This window comes from Haliotis cracherodii, unplaced genomic scaffold (assembly GCF_022045235.1).
Source record: "Haliotis cracherodii isolate W230 unplaced genomic scaffold, xgHalCrac1.p SCAF_29, whole genome shotgun sequence".
NCBI classification, from domain to species: domain Eukaryota; kingdom Metazoa; phylum Mollusca; class Gastropoda; order Lepetellida; family Haliotidae; genus Haliotis; species Haliotis cracherodii.
The window spans coordinates 3,920,268-3,943,022 of NW_027266285.1; the positions used below are offsets into that span (position 1 = coordinate 3,920,268).

Below are 22,755 nucleotides of genomic sequence, written 5' to 3' on the forward strand. Positions count from 1 at the left end.
TTTCCAATTTTTGTTTACTGCGGCTATATAACGCACTTGGTGTGTTTATGAATCATAATTATACTTAATAGGTAATTAGAAATATTGTGGGAATATGCGCCCACATCCGGAGAGGAGTGACCTCATGTCAACATCTGTTTAACAGCCGGTGTGCGGTAACCACTATCCGAGATGTGCCAGGATTATGAGTCTTGGTCTCTGGGTTTCATCATACCACAGGGGGCTTTCCTCCTACATCAGGGAGAGTGCCAACACCCCTTTCCCCTGAATCTTCAAAGACCATTATTGTTCACGCCGAGTCTCATGTGAGTGCATCCCATAGCTAATAAATCTTACAGAATCATTGGAAGAACAATAAACAATAAACTGATATTAATTTCTGCGTACAAATATTTTGCTTCTTCAAATAGTTTGTTGTAATGTCCCAACAACTTCCTTTCCTTTTGCGTGAGTGTGTGAGGTTTTACGCCGTTTTTAGTGGTATTCGCCTTATAACAGCGCGGTAGATACCGAGTATGGGATAAGTCGAACCTGGCTTGTGGCGAGCGATCGCGTTTACCCACAAGGCCACCACAGTGTGTGTGTGTGTGTGTGTGTGTGTGTGTGTGTGTGTTTTCGTTGAAGAGTGATTTCCTCTTCCGATGAAAAGACGGCTGACCATGGATTCCAGTTATTGTTCTTAATGTTTGCAGAAAAAAATCAAATTCATATTTGTTGATTAAAATTGCTCTTTGCATTTTTGGTGTGTTCTTTACACAAGTAATGGTGACATGTCTGGTTAGGGTCTTTCATATGGGGTGTACGGCAGCGTGCTGTTTACACAGTAAGAAGATTGGTCACTCAGTTATGGATAAATTTATAAAATCACAGGCATTTAAACATCATTGATTGGATTTCAGACACACACCTTTTCGCGAAAACCTGGTATCATCACTATTTGATAGTGATTAATGAACACATACTTATGATATAAGCGGATCGTACACTGAACTGTTCTTAATGTTAGATTTCTTATGGTTATGGAAATGGTTTTGTAGCTTTTATTATACATATAGTTTTATTATACATGTAGTTTTTATTATACATTACATGTAGTTTTCATTATACATGTAGTTTTTTATACATGTAGTTTTCATTATACATGTAGTTTTCACTATACGTGTAGTTTTTATTATACATGTAGTTTTCACTATACATGTAGTTTTCACTGTAAATGTAGCTTTTATAATACATGTAGTTTTCATTATACATGTAGTTTTTATTATACATGTAGTTTTTATTATACATTACATGAAGTTTTTATTATACATTACATGTATTTTTTTACATACATGTAGTTTTCATTATACATGTAGTTTTTATTATACATTACATGAAGTTTTTATTATACATTTAGTTTTCATTATACATGTAGTTTTTATTATACATTACATGTAGTTTTTATTATACATGTAGTTTTCATTATACATGTAGTTTTTATTATACATGAAGTTTTGATTATACATTACACGTAGTTTTCACTGTAAATTTAGATTTTATTATACATGTAGTTTTGATTATACATTACATGTAGTTTTCATTATGCATGTAGTTTTAATTATACGTGTAGTTTTTATTATACATGTAGTTTTCATTGTACATGTAGTTTTTATTATACATGTAGTTTTCATTATACGTGTAGTTTTTTCATTAAACATGTAGTTTTCACTATACATGTAGTTTTAATTATACATGTAGTTTTCATTTTACATGTAGTTTTTATTATACATGTAGTTTTCATTATACATGTAGTTTTCATTTTACATGTAGTTTTTATTATCCATGTAGTTTTCATTGTAAATGTAGTTTTTATTATATATGTAGCTTTTATTATACATGAGGTTTTCATTACTTATGAAGTTTTCAATATACACAAATTTTCATTATACATGACGTTTTCATTATGCATGTAGTTTTCATTATACATGTAGTTTTTATTATACATGTAGTTTTCATTATACATGACGTTTTCATTATGCATGTAGTTTTCATTATACATGACGTTTTCATTATGCATGTAGTTTTCATTATACATGACGTTTTCATTATACATGTAGTTTTCATTATACATGTAGTTTTTATTATACATGTAGTTTTCATTATACATGTAGTTTTCATTATACATGTAGTTTTCATTATACATGTAGCTTTTGTTATACTTTGAACTTTGAACCAGATCACACGGGCAAACGGGGTTTTGATGGGGCCTTGGTAATAATTTCAATGGTAGTTTGACGGACTTAATGACCCATGGACTTATATCTATTGTCATGAGTGTGTAATTTATAAGCCGACCTTCATAACTTCCATATTTTATTACGCGGCGGGTGACTTGACGAAGGCGGGGTTAATTGTACAATTACCAGGGGGTGAGGGTGGGGGGTGGGGGGTTAATCACTACGTTTAATCCATCACAAAGGCATTAATCACATGCACGGGACAGCGAATGGGACTAAGTACGTGTTGAATTCTTGGGGCACGGGTGGCCCAGTCATTTAAAGCGCTGCAATTTGGCGTCCATTATGCACCATCTCCTGTCATCACTCAGTAGTGGTTATCCATGATGGGCCATCTAGTATCATCAATCAGTAGTGGAGGTCTATGACACCATCTCCTTTCGTTACTCAGTAGTGGACGTCTATGACACCAACTCCTGTCATTACTCAGTAGTGGACGTCTATGACACCATCTCCTGTCGTTACTCAGTAGTGGACGTCTATGACACCAGCTCCTGTCATTACTCAGTAGTGGACGTCTATGACACCATCTCCTGTCGTTACTCAGTAGTGGACGTCTATGACACCATCTCCTGTCATTACTCAGTAGTGGACGTCTGTGACACCATCTCCTGTCGTTACTCAGTAGTGGACGTCTATGACACCAGCTCCTGTCATTACTCAGTAGTGGACGTCTATGACACCATCTCCTGTCATTACTCAGTAGTGGACGTCTATGACACCATCTCCTGTCGTTACTCAGTAGTGGACGTCTATGACACCATCTCCTGCCGTTACTCAGTAGTGGAGGTCTATGACACCATCTCCTTTCGTTACTCAGTAGTTGACGTCTATGACACCATCTCCTGTCATTACTCAGTAGTGGACGTCTGTGACACCATCTCCTGTCATTACTCAGTAGTTGACGTCTATGACACCATCTCCTGTCGTTACTCAGTAGTGGACGTCTATGACACCATCTCCTGCCGTTACTCAGTAGTGGACGTCTAGCTATGAGACCATCTCCTGTCATTACTCAGCAGTAGACGTCCATGACATATTGGCACTGCATGTTTTTCCAATGCAAATAGCAGTTTCACAAGTTAGTAAACAAGATGGATTTAATGGCATTTTATTCTGTTTACATTTCCCAAATAACATGAACTGTAGTTTAAAGAATGCACCTCATTTGATACGAATACCAATCATTAGGTTAAGAAAAATGCAAACTAACATCAAACAACATTTAGAACAAGTGTAATCTATCATGGTTTCATGCATATTCATGTGAATATCAAACATGATCAAGTCATCAACTGAACATGTGTTGACACAGCAATCAGTTTTAATCACTTGAAGTGTGCACACACCAATATGGTACAACAAAACAATTTGTATCCCTGTTATAGCATTAAAGTGAATTCATGGCATTATGAGGAGAGTAATACATTTAACATGAAAAATAACAATGGCCAAAAGTATGATAGACCACAACTACAATAAAACTAGTCTTTAAGAGTGAATATTTCTTGACGCCGCAGGCAGCAATTATACTGCATATATTGTGGCATCTGTAAATAATAGTCTAACTGAAAACATGTGTAATGTTCAATGCCAACTCTAACAAGCCCAGTTAATCAGTGAGTGAGTTGGGTTTTATGTCATTTTTAGCATTATTCAAGTTTTATCATGGCATGTCAGCTTTATGTGGGAGGAAAGCCCGAAGTGATGCAGGTCTCAGACGTTTACCTGCACAGCGAATTACTGCGCCTGAGATGACTTGCCAACCCGTGGCCCTGCCGGCCCCCCAGTTAATGAGGGCCAATTCTATCCATGTCCCAACAGTGAGCTTTGTAAGGGTTTGACATTGTAGTGCTACTGCTGCTTGGCTTGATGTGGATATAACCTTGAGGTTCAAACTGATATGAACTGAGTAGATGCTATCTCAAAAACAAGGAGCACTCATAACTGAAGAGAGGTGTGATTAAAGCACCTGCCTTCAAAAACATACATTTCTATAAAAATAGTCAAAAGTGGCACAAATATGATTTATTCACTAAAAAGCAATTATTTGCCTTTTAGTTAGTTCACAGAATTTTGGCTTGCTCTTACAATGTGGCTGGTTAAAATGTAAAATAAAACAACATTGTCTTCAAATGAACAAGTTGATGGTTGAAGAAAAATGAAAAACCCCTACATGGTATTCCTTCAGGTGAATGAAAAGGGGATAAACAATAACTATGACATGATGATTTACCATTTAAATTGTATTTCCTGTTCTATAAAGCATTGTTTTATATGCAGAGATTAAGATTACCGTGTGTATTTTCTCATTAACTAAGCCGGAAATTGTAATCAGTGGTCCTGACATTTCCTCCTGGTTTACCAGGAATTCAGTTACAAAATGCCCAAGAATATAACTTTATAGAATTTGGATGCAACAATCAGAAGAAATAGTATCTGAAACTATTTTTTACCAGGAATAATATTTTCCAATTTCATGTTAATTAAGCTGCAGCTTTTACTATATTATATCTTATTAAAGCACTTTGGTAAAGGTGATTGCTATTTCCGGATATTTTCTAAGGATGAACAGTTTGGCCAGTCACTGTGGTCTTGCTATTTCAAATGCAAAAACATTATGTTTCCATATAAGAGCCAATCAAATATTACTTTAACAAGTCAAAGTATGACACTAATGATATCAATCTCATTTAATTCAGATCTATGTTCTCACTGTCGCTAAACAAAGATCTGAGGACATCCCTTTACAGGTCACGTCAGAACGACCTTTCATCCGACCAATCAAAGCGTCGCTTACCAGATCATGAAAGTGACAGTCGAAATGTATTTTCTAATCAATGCAACCTCGAAAACATAAATACGGGGTATTCGGAAAGACAATTACGGCCCGTACGACTGATTCCGTCAAAATTATTGTCTATCTCTCGGATAAACATTTGAACGGAGGACGCGTTGCACAGTACGTAGGAAGCACTGCCATACACTCTCAACCATATATTAAACATTCTAGAATGTTCCTTTGTTCAGTTTTTCAAAATATTAATCTAGAACTGTGTCAAAATATTTTTCAGCGTAGACAGAAATGGAATTCGCTAGGTTGAAACGAGTGCCGTCAAGCTCAAGAAAGCTGCCTTCTAATTGGTTGATGTCGACTTGGCTGACATAATTTCAGTCGTCGGTCAAAGTTTGCGAAAGGTCGTCCTGACGTGACCCATAATGGGATGTCCCCAGATCTTTGTTTAGCGGCAGCGAGAACTGAGATCTGATTTTAATGAGATTGCTTATCATTTGTATGTAGCCATTGTTTGACAACTAAGGTTTATTTCAATGTTCCAGTTGCAGTGATCTGATTGTGGTTGCTGTTAATAATATAAAAATGGTGAGTTGGTGCGATATGCCAATTACACCCTTCCACAAAAATTAATGGTAATAATATTGACTGAAATTTTGAATAAAATTAATAGAATAGATTACAAACATATGTCCAGATATACAATGAACACTGTTTATACCTGCATCAATACTGTTGAAAGACATTGTCTTGTGACAGAGAACTACTTTTTATCTGTAATAATGCTGTGGTGTATTGTGACAGAGAACCAATACTGTTGTGTACTGTAACAGAGATCCAGTCTTTATCTTATATCTCTTTATCTCCATTCATGTATATATATGGAACAAACTTCCATGAGCAAGAGTTTGAAATATTCCAGTCAAACAAAATACATGGTCAATACTGTACAATTTTGCACACACAAAGTTATATTATCCCCAATGACTACATATGGCCACATGGCTGTGTAGTACCTATTGATAACAAATCCTGCAAAGACCTTGTTTAGTTAGAGCTAAACCAGCAAATGCACAGACCAATGAGCACTCAGACTACATCTCACAAACAGCAATGTTTTCACTTGACATCATGTTCTACACAAAGCCTTAGTGCCAGGCAGTGGTCAGTTCATGCATGGAGTTGAGCTCATTTCACTCCTGTAGGTTACACACAGCCTCATTTCATGAGCTGACTAAAATTAGACATCCTTCACCAATACACCAGAAGTGTGTCCAATGTGGTCATCGGTGATGGAGGAATGTAGTGTGTACACATCTGTGAAGTAGTCACAATGACCACAAATAGGACAACCAACTTTCCTCCCCACATAGAAGTTTCTTGGTGTTTCAGTTTCTGGTTCTAATTGTCACTGAGTATTCCTTCCAAATATCACCTGAATAAGAAGGATTAAAATTTCAATGCTCAAAAGAAGACATTATTATTATTATTATAATTGGCACCTTCTAACATAAGAGATACTCTCATACTATTGAAAAGATTTACAAAACAATAATAATAATCATCATTCTTCATAATTTTAACATCTTTGGATATCTCTGTTTCAAATAATCATCCACTAAACCAGTTACCCATGCCTCATACATGAACATTCATCAGTCATCAGTCAATCACAATCTGTTAACTCATCATTACATCTGTAGATTTGACTCCACCATTGTGGATGTAAAGACAAGGTTGTCGACCCAAAGAAAGAACTCAAGGCGACTCTCCTGCTGCCAGTCTAGCATTGATATCCTTCACAACATCAGGTAGATCAACAATACTATCAACAACATAATGAGCGCCGGCTTTCCTCAGAATGTCTCTTGTTTTCTGCAATCTGTCTTGGATGTCCTCATCCGAGAGCTCAGCCTCTTGCTCAAGGCTATCCACATTCATGTAGTTGCTGTACCGAGCCAGGCCCACTCCCCAACATCCTGCTTCCAGAGCCTCCCCTATCCCTGATATTGTATCGTCAACTTTAACCACCGACTGGATAGGATGGATGTCCAGAAGGTCGAGGTTTCGATAAACCATGAATGGCTTGGGACGTGCACCGTTGACTACCTCATCCCCTGCAACTGTGGCATCAGGAACATAGCCTTGTTTCTTAGCTTCTTCAAGGAGGATATCGACCATAGATCGCAGAAAACCTGTCGTAACACCGATCTTGCACCCAAAATCTTTTCGGAGTTCATCCACTGAGTCCTTTGTCCCTGGGATCAGTTGGCCGTATTGGCGAATCACATCCAGCTGAATGGGTACAAAGGTTTGGAACATATCATCCACATCCTTGTCCGTTGGATCTCTACCATAAACCTTCCTCCATCGAGACTGGACTGAGGGCATCTTAGTGATGGCCTTAATGTGGAGATCTTTCCGCAAACCCATTGGCTCCCGTGATTCCTCCATTGAGATGGGTACTTTGAATTTCTTGAAGACTTCAATAAAGCTTACTGCTGGTGCCAAGACGTACTTGTCAGCAGTGGTACCGCTCCAGTCCAGGATGCATGCCCTCACGGGGCCAACATAGGACCGACAGTAGCGGAAATGGCTCATATTCCCTGAAAGCAGAAAAAAGATAAGTGTTGTTACCTGTTAATTCTTATCTTTGCAAAGGAGTAAATGGGTGAAAAACTTCTAATGTCCAAACAGCAATACTGCAGCAATCTGAGGCAACCTATTCAAGAAAAGCAGTGAATTATATATGATAACGAAACGAGTCTCTGCATCTCTCCTGATTTTAATTATAATTGCAACAAACTAATGTTTTTCAGTATAGCAATTTGAACAAGGTGCTTTAGATGTATATATACTGGGTCTTCTATCTGTGAGCAAGGTTTAATGATGGAGAAGTTTCACTTCAATATGTCCCAGTCCTGATTTAACACCATTTGGCAATGACAGAGCTTCTTGTTTTCCCTATCATTTACCTTGACGATAGAACAATTTCATTAAAAACGTGTCACCAGCTAATGGATGTAGTCTAAGGCCACAGCTACATGAAAGACATTTTGTGGAATTGGCAACTAAATATTTACCTTCATCAAGACTAATGCACACCTTGAAAAAGGTTAAGCACCCCCTGAGATAATGAATTATTATGTGTCACCATTAATGTCAACTGTAATGGCATGGAAGATAATGACAACAATGGTGTCCCATCATAAGGATGTGTCATTCTTGTCTCATGGTGACATCAGAACTCACAAAAAAGTCTTCCAAAACTATCTGGGCTACTATTACACAGTAATCAGCTGATCAGTTTGAAAATCAAAAACATGATCGAACCAATGCCATGAAGGATGACCTCCATTCTATCACAGTGTGAGGACGGGGCACCGTTTTAATTTGTATGACGACAGGCATTTGCAATGAGTCCTGTCCAGAATGCACAATGGCTACCCAATTGACGCCTGGCCACCAGAACCATGAGCAACCACTTGAGAGCAGCCCGAATGGTACCCAGGAGAGTCATCACATGCTCCCTACATGCAGATTACCATCAGAGGATCCATTTGGCATGCGTTTAGCTGAACAGGCTTGATAGGATGAATGGGGGTTCCTGCCCCATGTCAGGGATGTACGACTGAGGGTTTGGAGGTACAGGAAGATGGTCTATACACCAAGGACCATCAGGTCAACTGTCCCTAATGGGAGTAGCTCATAAGACCTCAGTTCACGGATGATAACACCAGACTCCATGATTCCAGGGCAGTTGACAGCCTACTACATGTACCAGAATAATGCTGTGACAACTCTGCCTTGGCCTGCCATGAGTCCAAATCTGAATCTGATTGAGCACATTTGGGATATCCTTGGGCGTTGTATACAGGAAATGGGAGCAGCATTGCATCTGGTTTTAGTTGCCGCCTCAGACGATTTGACATCAGACTGTAGGGATGAGACGCAGGGTGGAGATTGTGATGCAGGCATATGGAGGTTTACTTTCAACTGAACCTTGGAAGTAAGTGTGTCATCTAGGGACTCATTGCATCCAGAAATGGCAATATATTAAAATCTAACATCAGCTGACAATGGCGGTGGTTTCTTAATGTCAGAGGGTTGTTCCTACAGTTAACATTCATATATTCGAGCTCATTTTGTCATTTCAGCACTTTTTTACACATAATTGACAATTTCTGAGGGTGCTTATCTTTTTTTCCAGTCGAACCTCGTGTTGAATTTGCGGGCACCTTGAAAAATGTTTGAGTTAACCAGAGTTTGAGACAAACCAACAAATGACTCTCGAAAACCAAACAACTTGTGTGCTTGTTAGAAAGCATCCTGCCTTTGATGTAATTGCGGCAAATTGCAGCGAGGTCAGTCAGTTGTGTGCGAAGTGAGTTGAAAGTTGAAAATGTGTAGACATTATTTCTTAGTTTAAACAATTTGAGCCATCATGGAAATTTTATGCGTAATTTGGATACTTGGGATTCAGAATTGACTTTCCTGCAACAAGGAATTTGACAAATCCAGTTTGACAGATCCATGAATAAATGATGACGAACACAGGACTTCACAGGGACCACAGGGTCAGTTTGAGGCAACCGGGAATTTGACATATCCAAGTTCGACACAAGGTTTAACTGTAGCTTATCAAAATACTAAAGGTGAAATATGTGTTTTATGCAGTGCATAGTATGTTATTCCATGCATTGTACATATGTGTGATTTGGTAACTTTTCGTTCATAGAAACGCAGATAGAACAACAAAAGTTTGCCACTAACGTGGCTATATCCCCTGCCCCTGTTGCAGAATTTATGACATAATTAAAATCTAAACAAACCCTAACCTTTTTTAACCGGGGTGGAACTTGTCATGGAAATTGTAAAAAAAAAGAAGAGTTGGGAACCTAAGTCCACCTTGTTGCCATGGAAACGAAAAAAAATTAAAATTTCTAAAATTTCTAAATAGCAAAAGGCACCAGTTCAGCATGTACTTGACAGACCTGCAAAGTTTCATGAAAAAATATTGAACAGTTTCTGAGTTATGCACCGGAAACGAAACATGACGGACTGAGCCCGTTTCTATATATCCCCCGACAACTTTGTTGGGCGGGGGGATACAAATTACTCTTCCCTTAATCAGGGATGTGTTTGCTCATAACAGGAACACCAACATGGTCAAGTAATATCTAGGTGATTAATACATGTCCTTGAGCTGGTCCTGTATGAATACATCAACATGGTCAAGTAATATCTAGGTGATTAATACATGTCCTTGAGCTGGTCCTGTATGAATACATCAACATGGTCAAGTAATATCTAGGTGATTAATACATGTCCTTGAGCTGGTCCTGTATGAATACATCAACATGGTCAAGTAATATCTAGGTGATTAATACATGTCCTTGAGCTGGTCCTGTATGAATACATCAACATGGTCAAGTAATATCTAGGTGATTAATACGTGTGCTTGAGCTGGTCCTGTATGAATACATCAACATGGTCAAGTAATATCTAGGTGATTAATACATGTCCTTGAGCTGGTCCTGTATGAATACATCAACATGGTCAAGTAATATCTAGGTGATTAATACATGTCCTTGAGCTGGTCCTGTATGAATACATCAACATGGTCAAGTAATATCTAGGTGATTAATACGTGTGCTTGAGCTGGTCCTGTATGAATACATCAACATGGTCAAGTAATATCTAGGTGATTAATACATGTCCTTGAGCTGGTCCTGTATGAATACATCAACATGGTCAAGTAATATCTAGGTGATTAATACGTGTGCTTGAGCTGGTCCTGTATGAATACATCAACATGGTCAAGTAATATCTAGGTGATTAATACATGTCCTTGAGCTGGTCCTGTATGAATACATCAACATGGTCAAGTAATATCTAGGTGATTAATACATGTCCTTGAGCTGGTCCTGTATGAATACATCAACATGGTCAAGTAATATCTAGGTGATTAATACGTGTCCTTGAGCTGGTCCTGTATGAATACATCAACATGGTCAAGTAATATCTAGGTGATTAATACGTGTGCTTGAGCTGGTCCTGTATGAATACATCAACATGGTCAAGTAATATCTAGGTGATTAATACGTGTCCTTGAGCTGGTCCTGTATGAATACATCAACATGGTCAAGTAATATCTAGGTGATTAATACGTGTGCTTGAGCTGGTCCTGTATGAATACATCAACATGGTCAAGTAATATCTAGGTGATTAATACGTGTCCTTGAGCTGGTCCTGTATGAATACATCAACATGGTCAAGTAATATCTAGGTGATTAATACATGTCCTTGAGCTGGTCCTGTATGAATACATCAACATGGTCAAGTAATATCTAGGTGATTAATACGTGTGCTTGAGCTGGTCCTGTATGAATACATCAACATGGTCAAGTAATATCTAGGTGATTAATACGTGTGCTTGAGCTGGTCCTGTATGAATACATCAACATGGTCAAGTAATATCTAGGTGATTAATACGTGTGCTTGAGCTGGTCCTGTATGAATACATCAACATGGTCAAGTAATATCTAGGTGATTAATACGTGTGCTTGAGCTGGTCCTGTATGAATACATCAACATGGTCAAGTAATATCTAGGTGATTAATACGTGTGCTTGAGCTGGTCCTGTATGAATACATCAACATGGTCAAGTAATATCTAGGTGATTAATATGTGTCCTTGAGCTGGTAATTGTATGGTGATGTTGTACGTGTAATTGTATGGTGATGTCGTACATGTAACTATATGGTGATATTGGACACGTAATTGTGTGGTGATGTTGTACATGTAATTGTGTGGTGATGTTGTACATGTAATTGTGTGGTGATGTTGTACAGGTAATTGTGTGGTGATGTTGTACAGGTAATTGTGTGGTGATGTTGTACAGGTAATTGTGTGGTGATGTTGTACAGGTAATTGTGTGGTGATGTTGTATATGCATCTGAAATGAGGTGTCAACACAGTAGGTGTTACTACAACACCATCATTGAATGAGACCTACACCATGGCTAAAGATGGGCAGGCAACCTTTATGGGTCACGTTGTGTCTTAAAATTATTTCAAACACTGCATATGACAGCGGTGTGAAAGTAATTGAGTCTGGAGAAGACAATCTAGTGCTTGACCTCATGAGCAGCTATCTAAGCAACTGAGATCAGATGACATGCATCAACCAAGTCACTCAAATGGTGTCATCCCGATCAATCGAATATATAGCTAAGAATGCAAAAATAGTGGTCAACTAATCAGCTACCATGCCTGGGTAACTACACTGATTTGATCAATTGGGATGGAATGCACTCAAGCGTTCTTCGACCGATCAGATCAACTTCATTCCGGGTATTCCACCGATCAGGATGTTATCCTTACAACCAGAATGGAGGCAATATGTCATCCCAAGGTAGAATTAAAAGTAACAATGAAATAATAGCTTACTTTTCACATTGAAAGAAGGTCATTATGACCTACTACTATCATATAAAATAGATTGTCAGACATATTCAAATATTACAATCACTACAGATTCTAAAAATATCTGCAGTTTGAGAAAAAAAGGGTATTCATAGAATTAAGATACCCCTAAGATGTCCATGTACTGGTTGGTTTAAAAAAGTAAGTGTGTTGTGGTAAAACTTTAAGTATAGCCTCCCCATTTAGATGGAAAGGGTTTCAGATCAAATGTCCCTGACCCGTGAAGATTCCGGGGTAGAATAGGTCTTCAGCAACCCATGCTTGCCGTAAAAGGTGACTATGCTTTTGTAAAAGGCGACTAACGGGATCGGGTGGTCAGACTCGCTGATTTGGTTGATACATGTCATCGATCTCAATTGCGTGGATTGATGCTCATGATATTAATCACTGGATTGTCTGGTCCAGACTCGATTATTTACAGACCGCCGTCATATAGCTGTAATATTGCTGAGTGTGGCGTTAAACAACAAACCAACCAACCAACCAAAATGTCCCTGGAACATTTTTCAAATTTGGTAACTATACAGGAGGATGTTTTGGAAAGGGCTGCTAAGAAATGTGTATGTTACAGTTTACACAATTGCAAGCTAAGAAAGATAAAGTACGGATCCATGCTTAATTAACTCCATTAACCGAGTAGTACACAGGAGTTTGGAATGCTACAGCACTGGCATGATCAGTAAACAACAAGTCCAGTGTTGGAGAGTGAATGAGTTGAGTCATTTTCTGCACATTAAAGAAATCTTCAATTTTCAGTTTTTCACTCAGATCACAGTTGAAATCCCCAGTAAGTAGGACATGTTCACATTCATGCTGCTTGGAGAGATCCTGAAGTTTCTGCATGAAGTTAGTAAGTGAATGCGACAATATGGTACGTTTTTCAAGATCTGTTCAGGAAACAAGGTCTACCGCCATTTTCAGTCTGAGTCAAAGTCGTTGACACGGAAACTCGAAAAATGATCAATGCAATGTTTCAAACTCATAGACCTTATACTTGCAGAGCAGATGTTGAATGATAAAAAGTTAATGACAGGCAGAAAATGTACAGCCAGCAAATTCCAGATAGCTAATAATAACAATCTATAGTAATCATTGAGGTACTCTCTTACATCCTTCCAGGTAAATGTAACAATGTGAAAATAGTTTGCTTTACCTTATGGCTCACAGTTGATACTGTCCAGAAACAAGGCTGGCAAGCTAGCGTTGTAACAAACAGGTTATCAAAGCTTATCTCAAGATGTACCAAGATGGAGGACAAGCTCTGAGTTCAGCCTAATCTATCCTGGCACACTTTGCTTACAGGATTACAAGGAGTTCAGTGTCACCACTGGCACTTGTTTCACAAACAGCAATCACAACAAAGTGCAGACTAAATGTCAGATCTAGTTGCACTGACAATCTCATTCAAATCATATCTTAGTGTTGGGGCCATTCCATTACAGGTCCAGCCAGAATGACCTTTCACAAACTTTGACCTGATTGAGGAAATGTTTTGTTTCTTTGTTCGTTGTTTCACACCACTCTCAGCAATATTCCAGCTATATGACATTGGTCTGCAAATAATAGAGTCTGGACCAGACAATCCATGCAGTGATTATTATCATGTGCATAGATCCACACAATTGGGAAACTATGGCAGCAGTTGGTGTTATCATAACAGAATGGAGATAGAGACATTACTTCCTGAAGGAGACTATGGCAGCAGTTGATGTCATCATAACAGAATGGAGATAGAGACATTACTTCCTGAAGGAGACTATGGCAGCAGTTGATGTCATCATAACAGAATGGAGATAGAGACATTTCTTCCTGAAGGAGACTATGGCATAGGATACATTGTATTTTAAAGAAGAAAACAGCGTTTTCACCATGGAGCACAACAGCATTTTGTTTGTTCACATAGTAGTGAATGATATGAAGTTAATATCCAAAAGCATGGTGTAAGGGCCTAAACTGTCTTAATTACAGTTAGCAACGTAATCATGGAAAAAGTAGTGTTTATGGCGCCAAAACTTAGTCTTGATAAGTATCTCTCAGATAAGCAAGTATCTCTTTCTCTATCTTTAGCTTACGAGTAAAGATACACAGTTTCCTCCCAAGGAAGAAAATACCCAATCATCAAAAGGCACCAGTTCAACATGTGTTACAGTTTGATACATATGCAAAAAGTCATCAGAAAATATTAAATGGTTTCTGAGTTATGCTCCAGAAACAAAAAGTGGCAGGCAGACGAACAGACAGAACCCATTCCTATATCCCCTTACAACAGGCAGACAGACAGCACCCATTCCTATATCCCCTTACAACAGGCAGACAGACACACAGCTCCCATTTCTATATCCCCTTACAACAGGCAGAAAGACAGAACCCATTCCTATATCCCCTTACAACAAGTAGACAGACAGCACCCATTTCTATATCCCCCTACAACAGGCAGAAAGACAGAACCCATTCCTATATCCCCTTACAACAGGCAGACAGACAGAACCCATTCCTATATCCACTAACAACAGGAAGACAGACAGAACCCATTCCTATATCCCCTTACAACAAGTAGACAGACAGCACCCATTTCTATATCCACTTACAACAGATAGACCGAGAGCACCCATTTCTATATCCACTTACAACAGGCAGACAGATAGCATCCATTTCTATATCCCCCTACAACAGGTAGACAGACAGCACCCATTTCTATATCCCCTTACAACAGGTAGACAAACAGCACCCATTCCTATATCCCCTTACAACAGGCAGACAGACACACAGCTCCCATTTCAATATCCCCTTACAACAAGTAGACAAACAGCACCCATTTCTATATCCCCTTACAACAGATAGACAGGGAGCACCCATTTCTATATCCCCTTACAACAGGTAGACAGACAGCACCCATTTCTATATCCACTTACAACAGGTAGACAGACAGCACCCATTTCTATATCCCCTTACAACAAGTAGACAAACAGCACCCATTTCTATATCCCCTTACAACAGGTAGACAGACAGAACCCATTTCTATATCCCCTTACAACAGATAGACATAGAGCACCCATTTCTATATCCCCTTACAACAGGTAGGCAGACAGAACCCATTCCTATATCCACTTACAACAGGTAGACAGACAGCACCCATTTCTATATCCCCTTACAACAGGTAGACAGGCAGCACCCATTTCTATATCCCCTTACAACAGGTAGATCGACAGCACCCATTTCTATATCCCCTTACAACAGGTAGACAGAGAGCACCCATTTCTATATCCACTTACAACAGATAGACAGACAGCACCCATTCCTATATCCACTTACAACAGGCAGACAGACAGCACCCATTTCTATATTCCCTTACAACAAGTAGACAGACAGCACCCATTTCTATATCCCCTTACAACAGGTAGACAGACAGAACCCATTCCTATATCCACTTACAACAGGTAGACAGGCAGCACCCATTTCTATATCCCCTTACAACAGCTAGACAGGCAGCACCCATTTCTATATCCACTTACAACAGGTAGGCAGACAGAACCCATTCCTATATCCACTTACAACAGGTAGACAGACAGCACCCATTTCTATATCCCCTTACAACAGGTAGACAGGCAGCACCCATTTCTATATCCACTTACAACAGGTAGACAGACAGCACCCATTTCTATATCTCCTTACAACAGATAGACAGACAGCACCCATTTCTATAACCACTTACAACAGGGAGACAGACAGCACCCATTCCTATATTCCCTTACAACAGGTAGACAGACAGCACCCATTCCTATATCCCCTTACAACAGGTAGACAGACAGCACTCATTTCTATATCCCCTTACAACAGGGAGACAGACAGCACCCATTCCTATATTCCCTTACAACAAGTAGACAGACAGCACCCATTCCTATATCCACTTACAACAGGTAGACAGACAGAACCCATTCCTATATCCCCTTACAACAGGGAGTCAGACAGCACCCATTCCTATATCCACTTACAACAGGTAGACAGACAGCACCCATTCCTATATCCCCTTACAACAGGTAGACAGACAGCACCCATTCCTATATCCACTTACAACAGGTAGACAGACAGCACCCATTCCTATATCCCCTTACAACAGGGAGTCAGACAGCACCCATTCCTATATTCCCTTACAACAGGTAGACTGAGAACACGCATTTCTATATCCCCTTACAACAGGTAGACAGGCAGCCCCCTTTTCTATATCCCCTTACAACAGGTAGACAGGCAGCACCCATTTCTATATCCCCTTACAACAGGTAGACAGACAGAACCCATTTCTATATCCCCTTACAACAGGTAGACAAACAGCACCCATTTCTATATCCCCTTACAACAGGTAGATCGACAGCACCCATTTCTATATCCCCTTACAACAGGTAGACAGATAGCCACACAATTCTGTGTACAACATCACCACACAATTACATATGTATACAGCATCACCATACAATTACATGTACAACATCACCACATAATTACATATACAACATCACCACACAATTACGTGTACAACATCACCATACAATTACATGTACAACATCACCACACAATTACATTTACAACATCACCATACAATTACGTGTACACCATCACCACACAATTACATGTACAACATCACTACACAATTACGTGTACAACATCACCATACAATTACATGTACAACATCACCATACAATTACATGTACAACATCACTACACAATTACGTGTACAACATCACCATACAATTACATGTACAACATCACCACACAATTACGTGTACAGCATCATGATACAATTACATGTACAGCATCACCACACAATTACTAATGATGATTTTATAGTGCTAGCCCACTGACAAACTACATTCACATGATTGCCTTTGAAAAGATGAACTGGCTGACCATTATGCTCAGATTGGCAATAAATGCCACATATCAATATTTGGACTTGCTTTTCACAAGATGAATCACATTAAATGAAAAATAATTACATAAAGACATAGATCATTGGAAAATAAAAATGTTATGTGCACTGAAATTATTGTTGTACGTAATTTTCTTCTCGTTGCAATTCCAGAAATGGTGTCATCTCTCAGCTTAGATTGTTCTTACATGGGTCTGAACGATGTGATTCCATTTGCAGCAGTTGTTGCAGGTCTTCCTAATTAGCACAAGTCTTTCTTTCTATGCATTCTTTATAACAGGAATGGTACCCACAGTTTTGTGAAAACACATAGATAACTATGATCGTATGCATACAAGACATCATTCTGGTTTTCGCATCGCATCACATTGTCAGGTTTTTGTGCCATAACCCATAAAGGAAGAATACACAATATTAACTCTTTACACGGAGAGCTTCGAAAGGTAAGCAATTCTATGTATCTCTAACCTCTAAAAAATAAATATCCTAAGGCTATATATCCTATAATATTTCATTGTGTTCACATTTTTATGACTTTCTAATCAAATTTTCTTTTAATTCAGTTGGGATTTGTTGATATGTTATTTCCAATGACATGAAGATGTGTGTGTGAGGTTAATAATGAAACAAATCTGTGGTATCATGAAGGGCGTACGACTAAAATTTTGTAAACAGCTTTTCCATTGGAAGAGAGGCCGCTCACATGACCACGAAACTGATGTTTATAAGCGTATGAACGACACAATTTGACGTTCATACATTTTTCACGAGACTGTATTCTTGAAATGACGAAAACACTGAGGGACTACTTCCACATTTCTGGGGCAACCCCTGGGAATTCCCATGCATGAATACATGAATGCATTTTTTCTGATCATTATTTACCCTTTAATCTTAAACTCAGCTTTTCAACATGCATTGAGAAACATCAGAGAGTTAGACTGCTGCTGCATGATTGTTCACGGTTACAGTATACAGCAAACTATGACTTTACCTTGGTATCTATTTGAGACATCTTCATAATCACCTTTGAATGATCGGCCAACTGATCAATAACAGTTAGCACGTCATCACCACAGGTTCATTAACAACTTCGGAAATCTCTCCCATCATGTTTCTCATGTCGCCCATTTTGACGACTTGTACTTGATGTAAATGTATTACGACACTCTGTCATTGTGACTGACTTACTGAGGTAGTTCATAACAGACCTTTCTCACCCAATGATGATATTCTTTGAAAACATTTCTTGTAAACAAACTACAACAGATGTTCCTGTAAAATTAGTTGAGCATACATATGCTCATGTCACTTCTCTTTCTTGGGGAACTATTTTATTCCAAGAAGTAGCTGGGTTTTTTATGGCTGTCATAGAAAACATGGAGTCACACTTAGGGATCCAGGTCTACACCCCTATTTGTTTAAAAAACAAACTTTTCTCTTTATAAGAATTGACTTTCACTTTGTAAGAGTAAGAAGAGTCATAGAGTGAGGGCCAAACATTATATGAATGATATCACAAGCTCTGAAGTTCATACAGTAAATGTTTGCATTATTTCAACTGAATCAAGACCTGATTTGTCTCTTACTTTCGCAATTTTTCAATGTTTACAATGTCTGAATGCCGGCAGGTCACTTTTTGAAGATGGGCAGGCAACATTTATGGGTCTCGTTGTGTCTTAAAATTATTTCAAACACTGCATATGACAGCGGTGTGAAAGTAATTGAGTCTGGAGAAGACAATCTAGTGCTTGACCTCATGAGCATCTATCTACGCAACTGAGATCAGATGACATGCATCAACCAAGTCACTCAAATGGTGTCATCCCGATCAATCGAATATATAGCTAAGAATGCAAAAATAGTGGTCAACTAATCAGCTACCATGCCTGGGTAACTACACTGATTTGATCAATTGGGATGGAATGCACTCAAGCGTTCTTCGACCGATCAGATCAACTTCATTCCGGGTATTCCACCAATCAGGATGTTATCCTTACAACCAGAATGGAGGCAATATGTCATCCCAAGGTAGAATTAAAAGTAACAATGAAATAATAGCTTACTTTTCACATTATGACCTACTACTGACGTATAAAATAGATTGTCATACGTATTCAAATATTACAATCACTACAGATCAATTATCTAAGATTCTAAAAATATCTGCAGAAAAAGGCATTGAGTTTAAGAAAAAAGGGGTATTCATAGAATAAGATATCCTTAAAATGTCCATGTACTGGTTGGTTTAAAAAACTAAGTGTGCTATGGTAAAACTTTAAGTATAGCCTCCTCATTTTCTTGGACATGACTGAATGTCATCCAAAATGTTCTTAGACATTTTTCAAATTTGGTAACTATACAGGAGGATGTTTTGGAAAGGGCTGCTAAGAAATGTGTATGTTACAGTTTACACAATTGCAAGCTAAGAAAGATAAAGTACGGATCCATGCTTAATTAACTCCATTAACTGAGTAGTAGACAGGAGTTTGGAATGCTACAGCACTGGCATGATCAGTAAACAACAAGTCCAGTGTTGGAGAGTGAATGAGTTGAGTCATTTTCTGCACATTAGAGAAATCTTCAAATTTCAGTTTTTCACTCAGATCACAGTTGAAATCCCCAGTAAGTAGGACATGTTCACATTCATGCTGCTTGGAGAGATCCTGCAGTTTCTGCATGAAGTTAGTAAGTGAATGCGACAACCGTGTCCATGACACTTTTACAGGAATATACACACAAGCAATGCAGAACTTGCCAACAAGAAAGGAAAAGTATTCAATACTGCGAGATGACATTATGTTCCAAGTTTGGTGAAGAAATATTCTTTGGTTTTCAAGATCTGCTCCGGAAACGAGGTCTACCGCCATTTTCAGTCAAAGTCGTTGCCATGATCACTCGAAAAATAATTTTTAAAAAATTCCCAAACTATCAAAAGCCAGAGTTCACCACTAGACCAATCTATGTGCCGGTTTTCAAGATCTGCTCAGGAAACAAAGTCTACCGCCATTTTCAGTCTTAGTCAAAGTCGTTGCCATGGTAAAAAAATATTTTTTTCAAAAATCCCAAACTATCGAAAGGCACCAGTTCACTGCTAGACCTATCTATGTGGCAAGATTGGTTAAGATATCTCATGTTTTTTGTGTTCTACTCCAGGAACGAAATGTGACGGACGGAAAGATGGACGGACGGCACCCATTCCTATATCCCCCTTCCACTTCGTGACGGGGGTTAATAATGTTTAAGATGTATATAACTATTTTAAATGTATAGGCTTGCCTCTGAAAGTAAATGAGCTCGCAAATGCGTTTCGGAAATTAGCTCCTTTGTACGCATGCTGAAAAAGCTTCATTAGATATTTACGCGGACTGTACATGTTTTATACATTTGAGTTTTTCATGCGTTTCTGTTCGCAAGTTAATTGAAAGTTATTGGGTTTTGAATATTTTCTTTTTTTGGGGGTGGGGGTATTTGAGGCACGCCGCTTATCTGTAGTTCTGGAAACATAGTATGCTCTGAAAACATGGCCACTACAGTAGATCCAGAAGAAGATCTTTTGAGAACATCAGTTGCTGAATCCATAGCTGATTACCAACCACTCGTACAAACACTATTCCTGATGACACAGATGAAAACAGCACTTTCCATGAAGTTTCTCAGCATTACATCAGATCGTGTGCATGATATACATAATGTCATAGTACCGTACCCCCTAGACAAGTCTTTGATACAACATGTGATGTCCGAATTATTAGGCTTCACCAAGTGTGGGACAGAACCTACTCAGTAGGTTAACAAATGCTCACACGTCGTTGCATAAACAACATAAACATGAAGAGTACTATACACACCTTGTGAGAAGACCAAGGCTAACGAATCAGCTGTTCAGCGTGAGTGCAGTCAACAAGGACACTGGCGTGTTTACAGAGTCAGGCGCTCTCAGCTGTGTCCTTCACCTACTCGCAAACGCAAAATGGGTTGTATTTGAACAATCAGTTCCCTGTTTCCAGGACAATGTTCTCGGAGATAAAAAGCCCATTGCAGCTGTGTGTATATATCGATATCCCAACTCAAATCTGCCCCTGTAAAACAGTTTTCCCTTTCTACAATTGTGACTTATAAATCACTGTTGTTAACCCGCTGGATGCCGAGTTTTTTTTCTGACGCACATTTTTTCTAAGATCTGAAAAGTGAAGGTTGTGCGAGAATTGCGCTCACGCGCCAGTGGATCTACCTCTGGCAATATTTTACGCAGAGATATAGAATATTAAATTTCCTATCTTATGGTGTTACTGCAAATATTAAACCAGTTTTTAAGACACTGTCCGAGAATTTAATCTGCGTTGGAACAGAAAATTTCTCCGCTTTATATTCGTACAGCGATTAAAGTACTGTGCAACGATTTTTGTATTTGGCAGCTTTAGGGAAACTGTGAGCGAACAAACTAAGGCCTAATATCTGAACGATAAATTTATTCATTTTAAGGATTGACTGTGCAAACTGTATGAACCTCAATGAACCGAAAAAATACACGCCTACAAAGTCAGTAGCCAATCAACGGGGAATAAGATCAAAACAATGTTCATAGGACCTGTCAACCAAGGCAAGAGGCGAGAAGAACTGCAACAGTCAGACTGTAACGAACCGGAACAAATATGTCCGGGAGAGGGCGGCTGTTTCAAATGTCATGGTCAGTTGCCGTCAGATTCAAAAACTAGTTCCCTGAGATACATTTGGAAAAATGCTAGTTAGAAATGAAACTCAAAGACATAAAAGTTGTGGAACCAAGGCGAGCGGCAAAAAAAACAGGCGAGCGAGCCTGCACGTTTGCTGTTTCATTCCTTCCAGGGCTTCGGTCTCAAAGGGTTCTTTGGACAATGAATGTGCATGAGTTTCGCTAAATGTCCTGTGCATCACGCAATCTCATTAAAATCAGATCTTAGTTCTCGCTAGCGCTGAATGAAGATCTGAGGACATCCCACCTCAGACCGAATTTTCGGGAACCGACCAATGGACTATCGAACAAGAAGTCGGCAATAGCCAATCAAAAGGCAGCTTAATCGAGCTTTGTGGGACGTGTTTCAAACTGGCGACAACGCTTCAAAATATATTTTGACATATACTCGACTAAATGTTGAAAACTGAACAAAAGAACATTCTGGAATGGCTAATAGATGATCTTTATTGTGTGAATACAGACATAAAGCCCATAACTGTCGTTCGGAATACCCTGTGTGGTTCTTTCTGAGGCTGCACGATACAAAATCACATTC

General features: G+C 38.8%; 1 protein-coding gene across 2 annotated transcripts; it reads right to left on the bottom strand.

The window, feature by feature from the left end:
- Positions 1-3,380: 3,380 nt before the first annotated feature.
- Positions 3,381-21,428, bottom strand: LOC139473472 (phosphonoacetaldehyde hydrolase-like). 2 transcript variants are annotated; one of them, XM_071256065.1, is made up of 2 exons: positions 21,334-21,428; positions 3,381-7,676 (listed from the first exon to the last, which is right to left on the bottom strand). In XM_071256065.1, exon 2 carries the CDS (start codon positions 7,669-7,671, stop codon positions 6,829-6,831), a length of 843 nt encoding a protein of 280 aa, XP_071112166.1. In that variant the 5' UTR covers positions 7,672-7,676; positions 21,334-21,428; the 3' UTR covers positions 3,381-6,828. The 2 variants fall into 2 exon arrangements, with proteins under 2 accessions (XP_071112166.1, XP_071112167.1); XM_071256066.1 differs by lacking the exon at positions 21,334-21,428 and adding an exon at positions 13,712-13,772.
- Positions 21,429-22,755: the final 1,327 nt, after the last annotated feature.

What these genes read in the sequence shown, in the direction of transcription:
- LOC139473472 (XM_071256065.1), bottom strand. Translation starts at nt 7,671, where the DNA reads ATGAGCCATTTCCGCTACTGTCGGTCCTATGTTGGCCCCGTGAGGGCA.